Source organism: Hypanus sabinus, chromosome 4 (assembly GCF_030144855.1).
Source record: "Hypanus sabinus isolate sHypSab1 chromosome 4, sHypSab1.hap1, whole genome shotgun sequence".
Classification (NCBI taxonomy): Eukaryota; Metazoa; Chordata; class Chondrichthyes; order Myliobatiformes; family Dasyatidae; genus Hypanus; species Hypanus sabinus.
The window spans coordinates 121,807,095-121,823,555 of record NC_082709.1 but is presented as its reverse complement, the minus strand read 5'-3'; the positions used below and the strand labels follow the sequence as shown (position 1 = coordinate 121,823,555).

General features: G+C 43.4%; 1 protein-coding gene across 1 annotated transcript in view; it reads left to right on the top strand.

The window, feature by feature from the left end:
* frmpd4 (FERM and PDZ domain containing 4) overlaps window positions 1-16,461 on the top strand; it is a 336,831-nt gene that overhangs the window by 188,465 nt on the left and 131,905 nt on the right. Inside the window, exons 2-3 of the mRNA XM_059968060.1 lie at window positions 14,407-14,567; window positions 15,868-15,970. Of these exons, the coding sequence (XP_059824043.1) occupies window positions 14,407-14,567; window positions 15,868-15,970 (264 nt within the window). The remainder of the gene's footprint in view (window positions 1-14,406; window positions 14,568-15,867; window positions 15,971-16,461) is intronic.

Sequence of the window (16,461 nt, the reverse complement as noted above, 5' to 3'; positions counted from 1 at the left end):
CATTGTCTCTGCTAGTATCAACTTCAAATCATCTTTGGCCAGCTCCTCTCTCATGCCTCTTTAATTCCCTTTACTCCACTGTAATGTTAATACATCTGACTTTATCTTCTCCTTCTTGAACTGCAGTGTGAATTCTACCATATGATCACTACCTCCAAAGGTTCCCTTACCTTAATCTCCTTAATCGAATCTGGTTCATTGCACAACACCCACTCTAGAATTGCTTTCCCCTAGTTGGCTCAACTACAAGCTACTCTAAAAAGCCGTCTTGTAGGCATTCTAATTCCTTCTCTTGGGATCCAGTACCAACCTGATTTTCCATATCATATTGTAATCCAACATGACTATCATAACATTGCCCTTATTATATGCCTTTTCTAATTCCCATTGTGTGGCACGTGGTCAAGTGGTTAAGGCTTTGGACTAGCAATCTGAAGGTCGTGAGTTCAAGCCCCAGCAAAGGCAGCATGTCGTGTCCTTAACCACACATTGCTCCAGTCCACCCAGCTGTAAATGGGTACTGGCAAAAGTCTATCGCGGTTAACCTCACGATAGACTGGCGTCCTATTGGGGCATGGGTGAGTCTCTTACTCTCAGTCACTTCATGCCACAGAAACCGGCATAAGCAAGGGCCTGATGAGCCTATAAGACTCGGGACAGACTTTAACTAATTCCTGGCTACTGTTGGTGGGGCATGTACGTAACTCCCATCAAGAGTCTCATTACCCTTGCAATTTCTTATCTCTACCCACAAGGATTCTACATCTTCTGTTCCTATGTCACCCCTTCTTCAGGGTTTGAATTCATTTTTTACTGTGAAGCTACCCCTCCTTTGCTAGCTGTCTGTTCTTTCAATATAAGGTGTATCCCTAGATGTTAAGTTCCCAATTCTGATCTTCTTTTAGCCATGACTCTGCAATGCTCTCAATGTCATACCTGCCAAACTCTAACAATGTAACCAGATCATCATCTTATTCCATACACTATGTTCACTAAAATATAACACCTTCAGGCCTGTATTCATTACTCTTTTTGATGGTTTTATTATCACTGCTTGTTACTTCCAAGTAGAAGGTCCATTGCTAGAAATTGGCTTCCCTGAATGTCGGGAAGTTGGTGTGGACCAACCTAAGAGGTCAAAAATATTAGTTAAGAAATCCAGGGATGACTTCATGTGTTCAATTGCCACTCGGGGAGCTGTGGAATTTAAACTTGGTTAATTGGACATTGCCCGCTGGTCAGAAGATACAAGAACCTGAAAGCACACAGCACCATGCCCAAGGACAGCTTCTATCCTGCTTTTATGATAAAGTCCCCTGGTGTGGTCTGATCTCATAATTCTGCCTTGTGCCTTACTGTTTGCTGGCTTTGCACTTCCTCTGTAACGGAAACACTTTATTCTGCAGTTCATTATTATTTTCCCTTGTACAAGTTCAATGCATTGTTTTAATGAAATTAATTTGTTACAACAATGCATTGAGGTAGCACAAAGGAATGTATAGATGACATGGAAAACCTCATTTTTCACCATGCCTCACAATGTAACAATACTAACCCAATTCCAATTTCAAAATAATTGTCAAACATTGAACTTTGAGAAGGTTTTTGTAGGTAAAGGAAGTATTCAGAGAGGAAGCTAAGACAGCTGAAGGCTTGTCGTCCAGACTTGGATCTATACTTGAGAAGAATATATGATCTGAGTTAGGTCAGTAGGAGAAAATAATATACACTGAGGTTATGAGGAGCTTTAGAGTTAGTGACATTTCATTCTGAATTTAGTTCCTGCAGGGCAGTTTTAGTACTTAAATATCAATGAATACACATTATGCTAATTGTTCATTCTCTAACTAAGATTTGTCTTAACTTGCTTTTGCAAAAATTGATCTAGGAGCCACATGATTAATGATAAAAAGCAATGTGCAATAAGATTGTTCAAACATGTCAAGTATGATTTGTATCAAAGTGAGAGAAATATACTCTATGATAGAAAAAGGTCTAAAATGCCAAAACGGCCTCACTGCATGCATATAATTTTCTTAAGGCTGTTAATTTAAATTTTCTGTTATTGTATGAGCCAAGACAGAAAGATTCTAAATTGCTGAGTAGACATAAGCCAAAGAACTGCTTTAGTTTTGTAGAGACCTATATAGTGCAAGATCTAATATTTCCTGAAAACATGATCCCACTGAATTATGAAGTTGCCGTAAAGCCAGGCATAACCAGTTTCTCTATGGATGTATTTTATATGAGAAGTACGTTGCCTGTACAGAAGCATTTTGGTTAATTAATTTTTATTTACCAAAGGAACAAATTAGATCAGTGATTTTTCATTTTATTATAAGTTTGGTACTCTATTATATTTCTTCTCTGAGGATCATCACCTTGGAAAGGCTGGTGAGATCCTGTCATCTCGAGAATGATGCTGCCTGGAGCATAGCTCCTGGTAAGGTCACTCATGCTGCCAAGGTAAAGGCGAAGGCTCCAGGACAAAGAACGACCTCAGTGGTGGAGTTGATGGAAGATGATGACATGCCACAGCGACAGTGATATGCCCAGTCATATTGCAAGCCATGCCACTAGATCCTGAGCTAAGTCTATCATACACTGTACCTCAGCCTCCCTGCGTTAAACGAAGCCATGCACAGGCATTCTACATTAAAGAAATAACCCCTCAACTCGAATGATCACACTACTACTCTGCTTCGCATTGATCTGCACTTGTGTCTTTTGCCGATCATCAGGGCAGTAGTATATGTCAGTAACTTGCAGGATCCAAGAAAAAAAAGGGAGTAAGGAACACCTTGGTGTGGGGTGAGGGTGTAGGGGTTTAAACGGAGGTTGAGATTATATCATATAGCACAAAGATCATTTGGGTGCTTCATAATATGTCTTTGAAAACTTAGATTACTGTACTTAATAGCTTGAATTTAACTTCTCTGGTAGTCATGGTGGGACTTGTACTCAAATCATTAGATTGATGGTCTTGGCTTTTGAGTATTAGGCCTTTAATTTAACCATGTTCTCCTGTGACCCCCCCCCCCTCCACCAAAAGCTTTTGTAGGAGTTCTCCACCTTGTCGTATGCCGTAAAACTAACAAAGATTTGGACAGGAAGATCTAAAAAATCAGTTATCTTACTGTGCCAGTCATAATGTTGGTCTGCATGGATGTTATTTAGAAAAATGGATCAGGAAAAACTGTAATGGAAACAGAAAACACTGAAAATACTCGGCATCCATAACCGGAGACACAGAGCCAGGTCTTCCAGTATAATCAGGACTGTTAAATTTCCAGTAATTATTTGGTTTTATTCAGAATGGCCATTTTAACAAAGGGCATTTGACCTGAAAATTAATTTCAATTTCTCAACCCACTGATGCTTCCCAGACTGCTGGGTACTTTCCTCAACTTTACTTTTATTTCTATGTTGTCTTAAATGCTTCTGACACTTTCAAGATGGATACTAGACCATTTCTTCAGGTGTAGAGGAGATTTACAAGGATGTTGCCTGGATTGGGGAACATGCCTTATGAAAACAGGTTGAGTGAACTTGGCCTTTCCTCCTTGGAACGACGGAGGATGAGAAGTGATCTGATAGAGCTGTAGAAGATGATGAGAGGCATTGATCATGTGGATAGTCAGAGGCTTTTTCCCAGGGCTGAAATGGCTGCCACAAGAGGGCACAGGTTTAAGGTGCTTTGGAATAGGTACAGAGGAGATGTTAGGGGCAAGTTTTTTTACACAGAGAATGGTGAGTACATGGAATGGGCTGCTGGCAACGGTGGTGGGGGCGGATTCGATAGGGTCTTTTAAGAGACTTTTGCATAGGTACATGGAGCTTAGAAAAATAGACGGCTATGGGTAACCCTAGTAATTTCTATGGTAAGGACATGTTCGCACAACTTTGTGGGCCAAAGGCCCTGTATTGTGCTGTAGGTTTTCTATGTTTCTATGTAATATTTAGTTGGCCCTGCTCCAGTAAATAAATGATGAATTACTTTGGCTGTAAAAAATTTAATGAATAAATGAACATTACAAATTCTGTACCGAACATGTCGGCTTTTACATGTGTGAATTATGCATGCCTTTTATTCATGGGATGGGATCTTACAAGCTTGTTGTCACTTCGACCTGACATTAAGCAGGAGATGTACAAAATTAGACAACAGTGGGAACTGTTCCTACAAATTAACATAAGGGAAACATGTTAATTATGCATATAAAACTATTAGCATCATTCCCATGATGTGATCTGAACCAGCAAAATGTGAACATTGTCCATGTTTAGACTAGAGTCAGGTGAGAAACCAAGTAGTTCACCTCAGGTAGAAGAACGGCTGAACACCTTGAGGTGTGACTGTCCACCACACTCAAGTCTCAGATGCTCTGCTCCTCACGTTAACCTCTCAGCGTCCATTGCCAATCCACCCTGTTGGGATTATGTCCTGTGTCTTGTATTTTGGATGTTGCAACACCCAAACACAATGTGGATATTGTTGTGGCTGTGGTGAACTACGTGTGCCTATCTGGACATGCCCCCTGCTGACTGCTCCTGTGGCTCCTCCCACAGGCCCCTGTATAAAGGCGATCTGAGGCCTATGCTCGGCCTCAGTCTCCAGGACGTAGTATGATGGTCACTCACTTCTGGTTCCTTCTTCCAGTCAATAAAAGCCGATATCTCGCCTTACGTCTCAGAGTGAGTTATTGATGGTGCATCAGTGGCAAAGTCTTTTGTCTAGTTTGTGTATAATTAGCCTGTTGTAGTGGACCTCCAGAGTGCATTTAAACCAGTGAAGACCTGGCCTAGAAATTTTTTCATGTGGTACACATTTCTGTGACAGAACTTTATCATGTTGCCCCTCTATAAGAAATTGAGAATTTACTGCAACTGAGATGAAAATTGAATTGCTCCATTAAAAAGTTCTGGGATCTCAATGCAGAATGAGCCTGCAGGTTACATATTTAACCTGCACTGCCTTAACAGTAATGCCTAAAAATGCAGAACAGTTTCCTTGGGTGATGGAAATGTGTTTCCATGGGTATCTGGAGCATGTTTGGAGATCCATCCTGCATGTAAGGCTTGCGCAAAGGTAGCTTTCATGATAAATGTGTGGTCTGCCTCAGGAAGATTTCAAAGGGATCTGCTTGAAATCATCTACATTAGGTTACCTCTAACCTCTCTGTTTGCCCCAACCCTTGAAATCCTCTCACCCTGCCAAGGACTGGAAATCCAATTTCACTCCCACCCCTTAACCCTCAACACACCAACCATGACTCTAAGGAAAGGCCTTTAGCACACAAAATATGCTTAGGGACAGGTATGCTATGCAATGCATGCATTTGGCTGCTGCTCATTTCTGGTTTAGTGTACAAAACAATGTCTATGCCTCTGCAGAATTACCAAATGAAATAAGAAATAATAAAGCTTTGAGCTATCCGCAACGGTGACCTAGATAAAGCAAAAATGTTGATGGAGTTCGTTGAAGTGTCCTCGGAATGTAACCATATCTGTAGATCTCAGGAACATTCTTGCCATGTGAAGGCTGTTAGGATTCCGGTCAAACCCGGCAATGATTTATTATACTCTGCAATAATTTTTCTCCTTATCTAGGTAGCATATGTTTGAGTTAGAGACAGTCAACAAGGGTTTACTAGGCTGACTCTTGGGAGGAGAGGCTGCCCTATGTACTACTCAAGATTAGTGTTGTGGATGGTGCCCAGCACTGACTGAACATCTCATCCTGTAATGATTCTGGCCCTTCATTGGAGAAAGAAAACATGTAACACAGAACTGTACAGCACAGGAACAGACCATTCAGCCCACAATGTTGTGCCAAACCAGCTAAAAAGCAAATCAAAAGCACCCAAACACTAATCCTTCCTGCCTAAATCAAGTCCATAGCTCTCCACCTTCCTTACATCCATGTCTCCTAAAAGTCTTTAATATATTTGCCTGTACCTCCATACCAGGCATCCACAACTCACTGAGCAAAAACCTTACCCCTCACATCCCTTTTGAACCTATCCCCTCTCATCTTTGATGTATGCCCTCTGGTATTAGACATTTCAACCCTGGGAAACAGATACTCTCCGTCCACTCTTTCTACACCTCTCATAATCTTGTAAACCTCTATCAGATCTCCACTCAGCTTCTAATGCTCCAAAGAAAAGAACCCAAGTTTATCCTGCCTCTCTTGATAGCACAGGTCCTCTAATCCAGGCAGCAGCCTGGTAAGTCTCTTCTGCACCCTCTCCAAAGCCTCAATAACCTTCCTACAATTGCATGCAATACTCCAGATGTGGCCTAACTAGAGTTTTATAAAGTTGTAACATAACCCCTTGACTTTTGAACTCAGTGCCTCAAAAAATGAAAGCAAGCATTCCATCAGCCATCTTAACCACCTTATTGACCTGTGTAGCCACTTTCAAGAAGTTATGAATACATCCCAACATCTCTCTTTTCAGCAACACTGTTAAGGACCTTGCCCCCACAGTGTGCTGTCTCCTTGCATTTTCCCTACCGAGGTGCAACATTTCATATTTATTTGAGTTAAACTCCATCTGCCATTTCTCAGCCCATATCTGCAACTGGCATATATATCATGTTGTATTGTTTGCCAGTCTTCTGCACTATCCACAACTCCACCGATCTTGGTATTACAGTATCCGCAAATTTACTAACCCATCCATTTACATTTTCATCCACGTCATTTTATGTACATTACAAACAGCAGAGGTCCTAGCACAGATCCCTGCGGAACTTTACTATTTACAGACCTCCAACTCAAATAAGTCCCTTCAACCACTACCCCTTGTCTTCGCTGTGCAAACCAGTTCTAAATTCAAACTGCCAATTCGCTATGGATCCCATGCATCTTCTGTATGAGCCTCCATGAGGGACTTTGTCAAGCGCCTCACTAAAATCAACATAGCAACATCCACTGCCTTACCTTCATCATTCTCATCACCTTGTCAAATACTTCAATCAATTTGGTGAGACACGACCTGCCACTCACAAAGTCATGCTCACTCTCCCGAATTAGACATAGTGTTTCGAAATGCTCATATATCCTATCCCTTAGAATTTTCTCCAGCAATTGCCCTACAGCTGATATGAGACTCACCAGTCTATAGTTTCCATGATTTTTCCTTGTTCTCTTCTTAAATAGAGGTACAGTGTTAGCCATTTGCCAGTCCTCTGGAACCTCACCTATGGCTAGAGAGGACACAAAGACACTGGTCAAGGCCCCAGCAATCTCATCATATGCCTCTATCAATAAACTGGTGTAAACCCCATCGGGTCCTGGGGACATCCACCTTAATACTCATTAGGAGAGCCAACACTTCCTCTTCCTTGACCTCTAAATGCCCTGACGTATTTATACACTCAGCACTGATCTCCTGGTCCTCCATATCCTTTTCCTTGGTAGATACTGAAGGAGAGTATTTATAAAGTACTTCACTCACATTCTTTGCATCCAAGCAAATACTCCCCCCTTTACCCTTGATTTGTCCCACCCTCTCCCTCGTTATCCTTTTGCTCTTGATGTATGTACAGGATACCATGTGATTCACCTTAATCCTGCTTGCCAAGGACTTTTCATGCCCCTCCTGGCCTTCCTAATTCCCTCCTTTAGTTCTTTTCTGGTTTCTTTATACTCCTCACGTGCTTCATTTGATCCTGACTTCCAAAGCTTTACATACTTTTCCTTTTTCTTTTTGGCTAAATTCATCATTGATGCACCATCAATAACTCTTGGAGACATGAGGTGAGAGATTGGCTTTTATTAGCTGGAAGAGAGCAGTCAGCAGCAAGAGACTATCACACAACATCCTAGAGACTGAGGGAGGAGCAGTGCCTCCAATTGCCTTTATACAGGGGTCTGTGGGAGGAGCCACAGGAGCAGTCAGCGGGGGGGGGGGGGGTGGGCTTGTCCAGACAGGTATATTTAGTTCACCCCAATCACCGCTCTGGATATCCAAGGTTCTCTCATGTTTCCATCCTTGTTCATCCTTCTAACAGGAACATACCTTTCCTGTGCACCATGCAGTTTATCTTTAAACACCCTCCACCTGTCTGCTATGGACTTGCCAGAGAAAGGGTGTTCCCAATTAACGTTTCTTAGTTCCTGCCTAATGCCCTCGTAATTTGCCCTACTCCAATATAAAACTCTCCAGCAAGGACCATACCTATCTTTATCTATAGCTATTCTGAGAGTTAAGGAGTTGTGGTCACTGTTCTCTAACTGCTCACCCACTGAAAGGTGGGTCACCTGGCCAGTCTCATTACCCAACACCAGCTCAGTACAGCTCCTCCTCTCATTAGGTTGTCCATATATTGATGTAAGAAACCTTCCTGGATACATTTAACAAATTCTGCCCCATCTAAACCCCTTGCACTAAGAAGGTCCCAGTTTATATTAGGGAGATTGAAATCCCCCATGACAACAGCCCTATTATTTTTACACACTTCCTTAATCTGATTACATATCTGTTCCTCGATGTCCAGGTGGAGGAAACAAAAGCCATGCAAAGCTCCAACAATGTCATGCGGTTGATAGCAGCATGAAATAATTCTATTCCATTAGTAATCACAATTGGGCACCATGGTAGCGTAACAGTCAGCATAATGTTATCTCGGGGTGTCGGAGTTCAGAGTTCGATCCCGGCATCAGCTGAAATGAGTTGGTAAATCCTCCCTGTGCAATGCATGGATTTTCTCCAGGTGCTCTGGTTTCCTCCCACTGTCGGTAGGTTAATTGCTCATTGTAAATTGTCCTGTGATTGGGCTAGGGTTAAATTGGGAGTTGCAGGTGGAAAGGCTCGAAGGGCTGAAAGAATCTATTCCAAGCAGTATCCCTAACTAAATAGATAGATAGGTGAATAAATAAGTACCATTGGCATTTCTTTCTAACTGACTCCTGTTGCTCAGGTTAACGCAGATCATATGTAATAAAAGCAGCAATATGTGTAAGGCAATGGGCCTCAGGTGTAGGTCACCATAGGCAACAACAGGAACAGGTTGCAACCACACAATATGACTGCACAGGATGCTTCACTGGTTGTCTCTGACCATCTGGCCAGCTAATTCCTGGACCTTCTCTGACAGGAAGGGAACAGAATTTAATATACTGGCTGCATGACACACTGCCGAACCGAGTTTGCCTGTTAAGACACTGACAGGGTGACAATTGTGTATCTGGATTGAGTTAGTAGTGTAAAGTGACAACAGTGTTGGTGAAAATTGCTTTCTAGCATTGAGGGACTTCACCTTCCTTCTTTTTCTTGTATGCAAGAATAGTTAAAGAGTTTTTCTTTCACTGGAGTGTTAATGGTAATGTGATATTACTGATTCCAGTCCACTACCATAGTTGTTGAACAGTGGCTGAGGGGAAAAAAAACTGCAAAATGCAGACATTCAGGGGATGAACTTGTTGACAACACAAGTTCCGAAGTCTTCTGCAAATGATCAGACCAACTGATGACAGTAAACGTTCCATCAGTTTTCAGGTGTATCCAGGCCAGGATCAGGGAAAGATAAGCCTCGTTAGTAGTCATTGCATCCCCATTGTAATGATCTGGATTCATCTCCTACCTTTCTGCAACGTGCTGTGTAGGAGCAGTCGAGGGCTTGGAGATACAGTTTCAAGAATTGTCCAAATTTTGCATTATTACAGACATTTTAGATGCATTTCCAATGTATGCTTGGTCCTATTACTTGGCTATTAAATGTCACAAGAGCAAATGTCTGGCTTTGCAAGCGGTGTGGAACCCTAATAGACAGAGAGCTGGTGGTGGGGGGGTGTCTATACCCCATCAGGGCCATCTTATGGGATCACAGGGGCTTCCTGTGCCTATTCACCGCTGCAATACATCTGCACCCAGTGCATCGAGCTGCAACTCCTAAGGGACCATGTTAGGGAACTGGAGCTGCAGCTCGATGACCTTCGTCTGGTCAGGGAGAGTGAGGAGGTGATAGAGAGGAGTTACAGACAGGTGGTCACACCGGGGCCACAGGAGACAGACAAGTGGGTCACAGTCAGGAGCGGGGAAGGGGAAGAGTCAGGTACTAGAGAGTATCCCTGTGGCTGTACCCCTTGACAATAAGTACTCCTGTTTGAGTACTGTTGGGAGGGGACAGAGTCCGGCCCTGTGGCTTAGAAGGGTAGGGAAAGGAAGAGGAGGGAGTAGTGATAGGGGACTTTATAGTCAGGGGTTCAGACAGGCGATTCCATGGATGCAGGAAAGAAACTCGGATGGTAGTTTGCCTCCCAGGTGCAGGGTCCGGGATGTTTCTGATCACGTCCAAGATATCCTGCAGTGGGAGGGAGAACAGCCAGAGGTCATGGTATATATTGGTACCAATGACATAGGGAGGAAAAGGAAAGAGGTCCTGAAAGAAGACTACAGGGAGTTAGGAAGGAAGTTGAAAAGCAGGACCTCAAAGATAGTAATCTCGGGACTACTGCCTGTGCCACGCGACAGTGAGAATAGGAATAGAATGAGGTGGAGGATAAATGCGTGGTTGAGGGATTGGAGCTGTGGGCAGGGATTCAGATTTCTGGATCATTGGAACCTCTTTTGGGGTGGGTGTGACCTGTACAAAAAGTACGGGTTGCACTTGAATCCCAGGGAGACCAATATCTTGGTGGGCAGGTTTGATACAGCTTTTGGGGAGGGTTTAAACTAGTTTGGCTGGGGGGTGGGAATCAGAATGTGAGTGCAGGGATTAAGGTAGAAGGATAAGGGCATGATGCTAAGAGTTCTGAGTTGATGAGGAAGGACAGGCAGGGGACAGAACATAATTGCAGCCAGTTAAAGGGGTTGAAATGTGTCTATTTCAATGCTAGGAGTATTAGGAACAAGGAGGATGAACTTAGAGCATGAATTAGTACTTAGAACTACGATGTTGTGGCCATTACTGAAACTTGGTTGGAGGAAGGGCAGGATTGGATGATGCAGGTCCCGGGGTTCAGGTGTTTTAAAAGGAATAGGATGGGAGATAGAAAAGGGGGTGGAGTGGCATTGCTGGTCAGGGATAGTATCATGGCAATAGAAAGGGAGGACGCTGCAGAAGGAGTGTCCACGGAGACAGTCTGGGTGGAAGTCAGAAATAGGAAGGGATCAATCACTGTGCTGGGAGTAGTCTATAGGCCCCCAAATAGCCCTCGGGACACCGAGGAGCAGGCAGATTTTAGAATGGTGCAGGAAATACAGGGTAGTAGTTATGGGAGATTTCAACTTCCCTCATATTGACTGGTACCTGCTGAGTGCGGGGGGGATAGGTGGGGCTGAATTTGTCAGGTGTGTTCAAGGAGGATTCCTGACACAGTATGTGGACCAGCTGACGAGAGGAGAGGCTATACTGGATCCAGTTCTGGGTAATGAACCTGGTCTGGTGACAGACCTCTTGGTGGGGGAGCATTTTGGTGAGAGTGACCACAACTCCCTTAGCTTCAGTATAGCTATGGAAAGGGATAAAGTCAGATGAAATGGTAAAGTGCTTAACTGGGGAAGGGCTAACTTTGAAGGGATGAGGCAGGAACTAGCGAAAGTAAATTGGAAACAGATGTTCAAAGGGGAAAGCACAGAAGTAATGTTGGAGAAGTTTAGGGACCACTTGAGCTGGGTTCAGGATAGGTTTGTCCCACTAAGGCAAGGAAAAAATGGTAGGAAAGGGGAACTGTGGCTGACGAAACATGTGAGGCAACTCGTCAAGAGGAAAAAGGAAGCATATGTTAGATATAAGAAGCAGGAAGCAGGAGGGGCTCATGTGAAATATAGGGTAGCCAGGAAGGAGCTAAAGAAAGGAGAGCTCGAAGGGGGCATGAGAAGGCCTTGGCATGTAGGATTAAGGAGAACCCCAAGGTGTTCTATGCATATGTGAAGAACAGAAGGATGACGAGAATAGGATGATGGGACCGCTAAAGGATAAAGAGGGCAACATGTACCTGGAAGCAGAGGAGGTTGGGGAGGTCCTAAATGAATACTTTGCTTCAGTATTCACGAGTGAAAAGGATCTTGATCAGGATGAGGTTGAAGTAGAGCAGGCCTGTGTGCTGGACAATGTGGAGATTAAGGAAGAAGAAGTGCTGGATCTTCTTAAAAACATTAAGATTGATAAATCTCCAGGGCTGGATATGATACACCCCAGGTTGTTGTGGGAATTAAGAGAAGAGATCGCAGGAGCATTAGCTATGATCTTTGAATCCTTTTTTACTGCAGGGGAAGTGCCGGAGGACTGGAGAATGGCAAATGTAGTTCCCTTGTTTAAAAAAGGTAATAGGGAGAAACCTGGGAACTATAGACCAGTGAGTCTTACGTCGGTGGTATGCAAACTACTGGAAAGGATTCTTAAGGATAGGATCTACGAGCATTTGGAGAAGTACGGTCTACTCATGAATAGTCAACATGGCTTTGTGAAGGGAAGATCATGCCTCATGAGCCTGATTGAGTTTTTTGAAGAGGTAACAAAAGATATTGATGAGGGTAGGGCAGTGGATGTGGTCTACATGGACTTTAGCAAAGCATTTGACAAGGTCCCTCATGAGAGACTCATCCAGAAAGTCATGAGACATGGGATAAGTGGAACATTGGCTGTTTGGATAAAAAATTGGCTTAAAGGAAGAAAGCAGAGGGTAGTTGTGGAAGGAAAGTATTTTGCCTGGAATTCAATCCGGACAAGTGTGAGGTGATGCATTTTGGAAGGACAAACCAGAAGACTGAGTACAGGATTAAGTGTCAGTTACTTAAGAATGTGGATGAACAAAGGGACCTTGGGGTTCAAATCCATACATCCCTGAAGGTCACTGCACAGGTTGTTAGGGTAGTGAAGAAGGCCTATGGTATGCTAGACTTCATTAACAGGGAGATTGAGTTCAAGAGTAGAGAGGCCATGTTGCAACTCTACAAATCTCTGGTGAGACTGCACTTGAAGTATTGTGTTCAATTCTAGTCACCTCATTATAGGAAGCATGTGGAAGCTATGGAGAGGGTGCAGAGGAGATTTACCAGGATGTGGCCTGGTTTGGAGATCAAGTCATATGAAGCAAGGTTAGCAGAGCTGGGACTTTTCTCTTTGGAGCGTAGAAGAATGAGAGGGGACTTGATAGAGGTCTACAAGATTATGAGAGGCATAGACAGGGTGGATAGTCAGTACCTGTTTCCCAGGGCACCAATAGCAAACAGCAGAGAGCATATGTACAAAATTAAGGGAGGGAAGTTTAGGGGAGACTTCAGGGGTAAGTTTTTTACACAGAGGGTTGTGAGTGCCTGGAAAGTTGGCAGGGATGGTGGTGGAGGCTAAAACATTATTTAAGAGCCTCTTGGACAGGCACATGGATGAAAGAAAAATGGAGGGCTATGGGGTAGTGTGGGTTTAGTACATTTTTTTAAGGATTATATAGGTTGGCACAACATGGAGGGCTGAAGGGCCAGTACTGTGCTGTAGTGTTCAATGGTTCTATGTGTGGACAGAACGTAGTGGCACCCCACCCTCTGGCCCGAGGCCAAAAAAGAAAGTAGTCACCAAACTCATTCCAACCCAATGGAAAACATTAAAATTTGGTTGTGCATCTGATTTTCCGCTCTACATGGCTTTACAGATCCTATTCCTGTGGGTCCTGCTGTCATTTGAGACACATGGTGGGCCACTTCCCAACCATTGGCCCTGTTCAGAATGTGCATTGGACAGGCTCCAGGCAACTTCTGCCTAAGTTGTCAAATTGGTTTCTTATTGATGCATCTACAGGGAAAAACCATTGTTTTGCATGGTGTCCATACTGATCATTAAATCAAATCAGTACATCAAGACATAACAAGAGAAAACAATAACAGAATAGTGATGACATCACAGAGGAAGTATGGTGCAGGTAGACAATAAGGAAATGAGTTTCAGGCAGGTGAATGGAGCAGAGGCAGATCAGCTGTGATCTTGATGAATGGGAGAGTAAGCTTGGTGGTGAATGGCTATTTCTGCCCTGAGTTCTCCCTTGTATTTGGTTGTAGTTGAGGAGTGTGTTTGTATGTGCTGCTACTCTGCATTTCCAGCATCTGCAGAATCTCTTGTGTTCATGATGAAATGTCGGACCTGGTTAAAATAATTCTTATATTGGAATAAAACAGATGGGTTGGACTGTTCCATATCAACCTGGTTCAGTAATTTGTCCAGGCCAGAATGATTTTCTTTGTAATTCAGTGCTGGCATTCTGTTCTTGATCAAACTTGGTGTTTTAAGCTCAAGCATATCAACATCAGTAAGAACTGGGTTATGAGAATTCTAGCTTGGGTTTGGAATGGACTATCATGCCATCATCTTAATCACTGTATTAATATCACAATGCCAATGATCAACTCTCAGAAAAGCTGCAGCAACCAAAAGGAATTCTCTCCTTGTGTTCTCTTCCAGCCATGTGACCCAGTCAACAAGCTTTGAAGACCCTCGACTCGAGGGAAGCCAGGTTGTACAGCCAACTTCTCGGAGGATCGAGATGAAGCGGGATCCAGTGCTGGGCTTTGGGTTTGTTGCGGGCAGTGAGAAGCCAGTTGTTGTGCGGTCTGTGACACCAGGTAAGGAGATAAACAAAGCAAAACACACAAAACGCTGGGGGAACTCATCAGGCCAGTCAGCACCTATAGGAAAGAATAACCAGTTGATGTTTCAGGCCAAGACCCTTCATCAGGCCTGCAGAAAAAGATGAGGAGGAGGGGAAGTAGATACATAGGGTGATAGGTGAAACTGGGAGGGGGAGGGGTGAAGTAAAGAGCTGGGAAGTTGACTGGTGAAAGAGATAAAGGCCTGGAGAAGGGTGAGTCTGATAGGAGAGGGCAAAAGGCCATGGAAGAAAGAAAAGGGAGGAGGAGCACCAGAGGGAGCTGATAAGGTGTGAGAGGGAAATGGGAATCGGGAATGGTGAAGGGAAGAGGCATTACTGTAAGTCTGAGAAATTGATGTTTGGAGGCTACCCAGACAGAATATAAGGTGTTGCTCCTCCAACCTGAGTGTGGCCTCATCACAACAGTGGAGGAGGACATGGGCTGACATGTCAGAAATGAGTAGTGAAATTAAAATGGGTGGCCACCGGGAGATCCTGCTTTTTCTGGTGGATGGAGCGTAGGTGCTCAGTGAAGCAGTCTCATAATCTACATTGGGTGTCACCAATATAAAGAAGGCTACACCAGGAGACCCGAACATAGTAGTTAACCCCAACAGACTCACAGGTGAAGTGTCGCCTCACCTGGAAGGACTGTTTGGGGCCCTGAGTGGTGGTGAGGGAGGAGGTGTAGGAACAAGTGCTATACTTGCCCTCCTCCCGAAACATCGACTACTTACTTTTTTCCATAGATGCTGCCTGGCCTGCTGAGTTTCCCCAGCATTGTGTGTGTGTTGCTTGGAGTATAAACAATGTAACTTATATTCTCCAATTAATTTTCTCTAATCCTTTAGTCCATTGCATTTGCTTTAGTCCCTGTTTTCATCAGTAGCACACTTTGGTAAAATAAAGGATATAAGTAAGCCTTAGTCTCCTCTGATCCTTCTGTCAATCAAATGATGTGGTTAATGAGGCAAAGACAAGTGAATAGGGTGGTATTAACTTGGGTGTCATTATAGTTTTACTGTTGAATACTTTGCCTAGCCTTCCCCCAAGACCTAGCTATAGTTCTTCTAGAACTGGGAGATGGTCACAGAGTTCTACCACTTGGTATTTCTGGCCAGGGCAATGAATAATAAAATGAAGTACAAAATGTCAAGGAAAGCCAGGGCTGACTTAAGTTATGGCACTTTAACAAGCTGCTGTTTTCGAAATCAATGGATAATGCAGCTCATGTAACATTAAAGGCTCTTGTCACATCTAACACTTTCTTGCAGGTGGGCCATCTGAAGGCAAGCTGATACCGGGAGACCAAATAATAAAGATAAATGACGAACCTGTCAACACAGCTCCCAGGGAGAGAGTCATTGACCTTGTAAGGTAATGGCTTTTTATTTACATATGGACACTGATCATTAGCCAACCAAAATCAGGAAACGATGACCGGGGATTCGCACTGCTGTATGAGATTGACACATTTGTGTGTTGATAGGTGGAAGCAGAGATAGGTCTGGAATAAATAATGAAGTTTATTACTTTCAGAAGCTGACTTGAATAGCCAAATTATTCAACTATTCATGCCTAAAAATAGTGACTTGCCTGTATCATAATTTATCAAAGATCAGTTGCTGGCACACAAGCATTCGTTAGTTGAAAATTTATTCTTTACTGCACCATATTCAGAAATAACTGCCCTAGCTATTGAAGAGCAAAAGCTCCTTGCTGAAGGGGAATGGTACACAATAAGGCCTCTTACCTGCCATCCTTCATGAGTCACAGAGAAACTACAATGCTGCAGAAGTGATTCTTTGCATCGTAGGTCAGTTTCTAAGCTGCATGTTAGTGAAGCTCTCCATCCCAGACATTGTCTT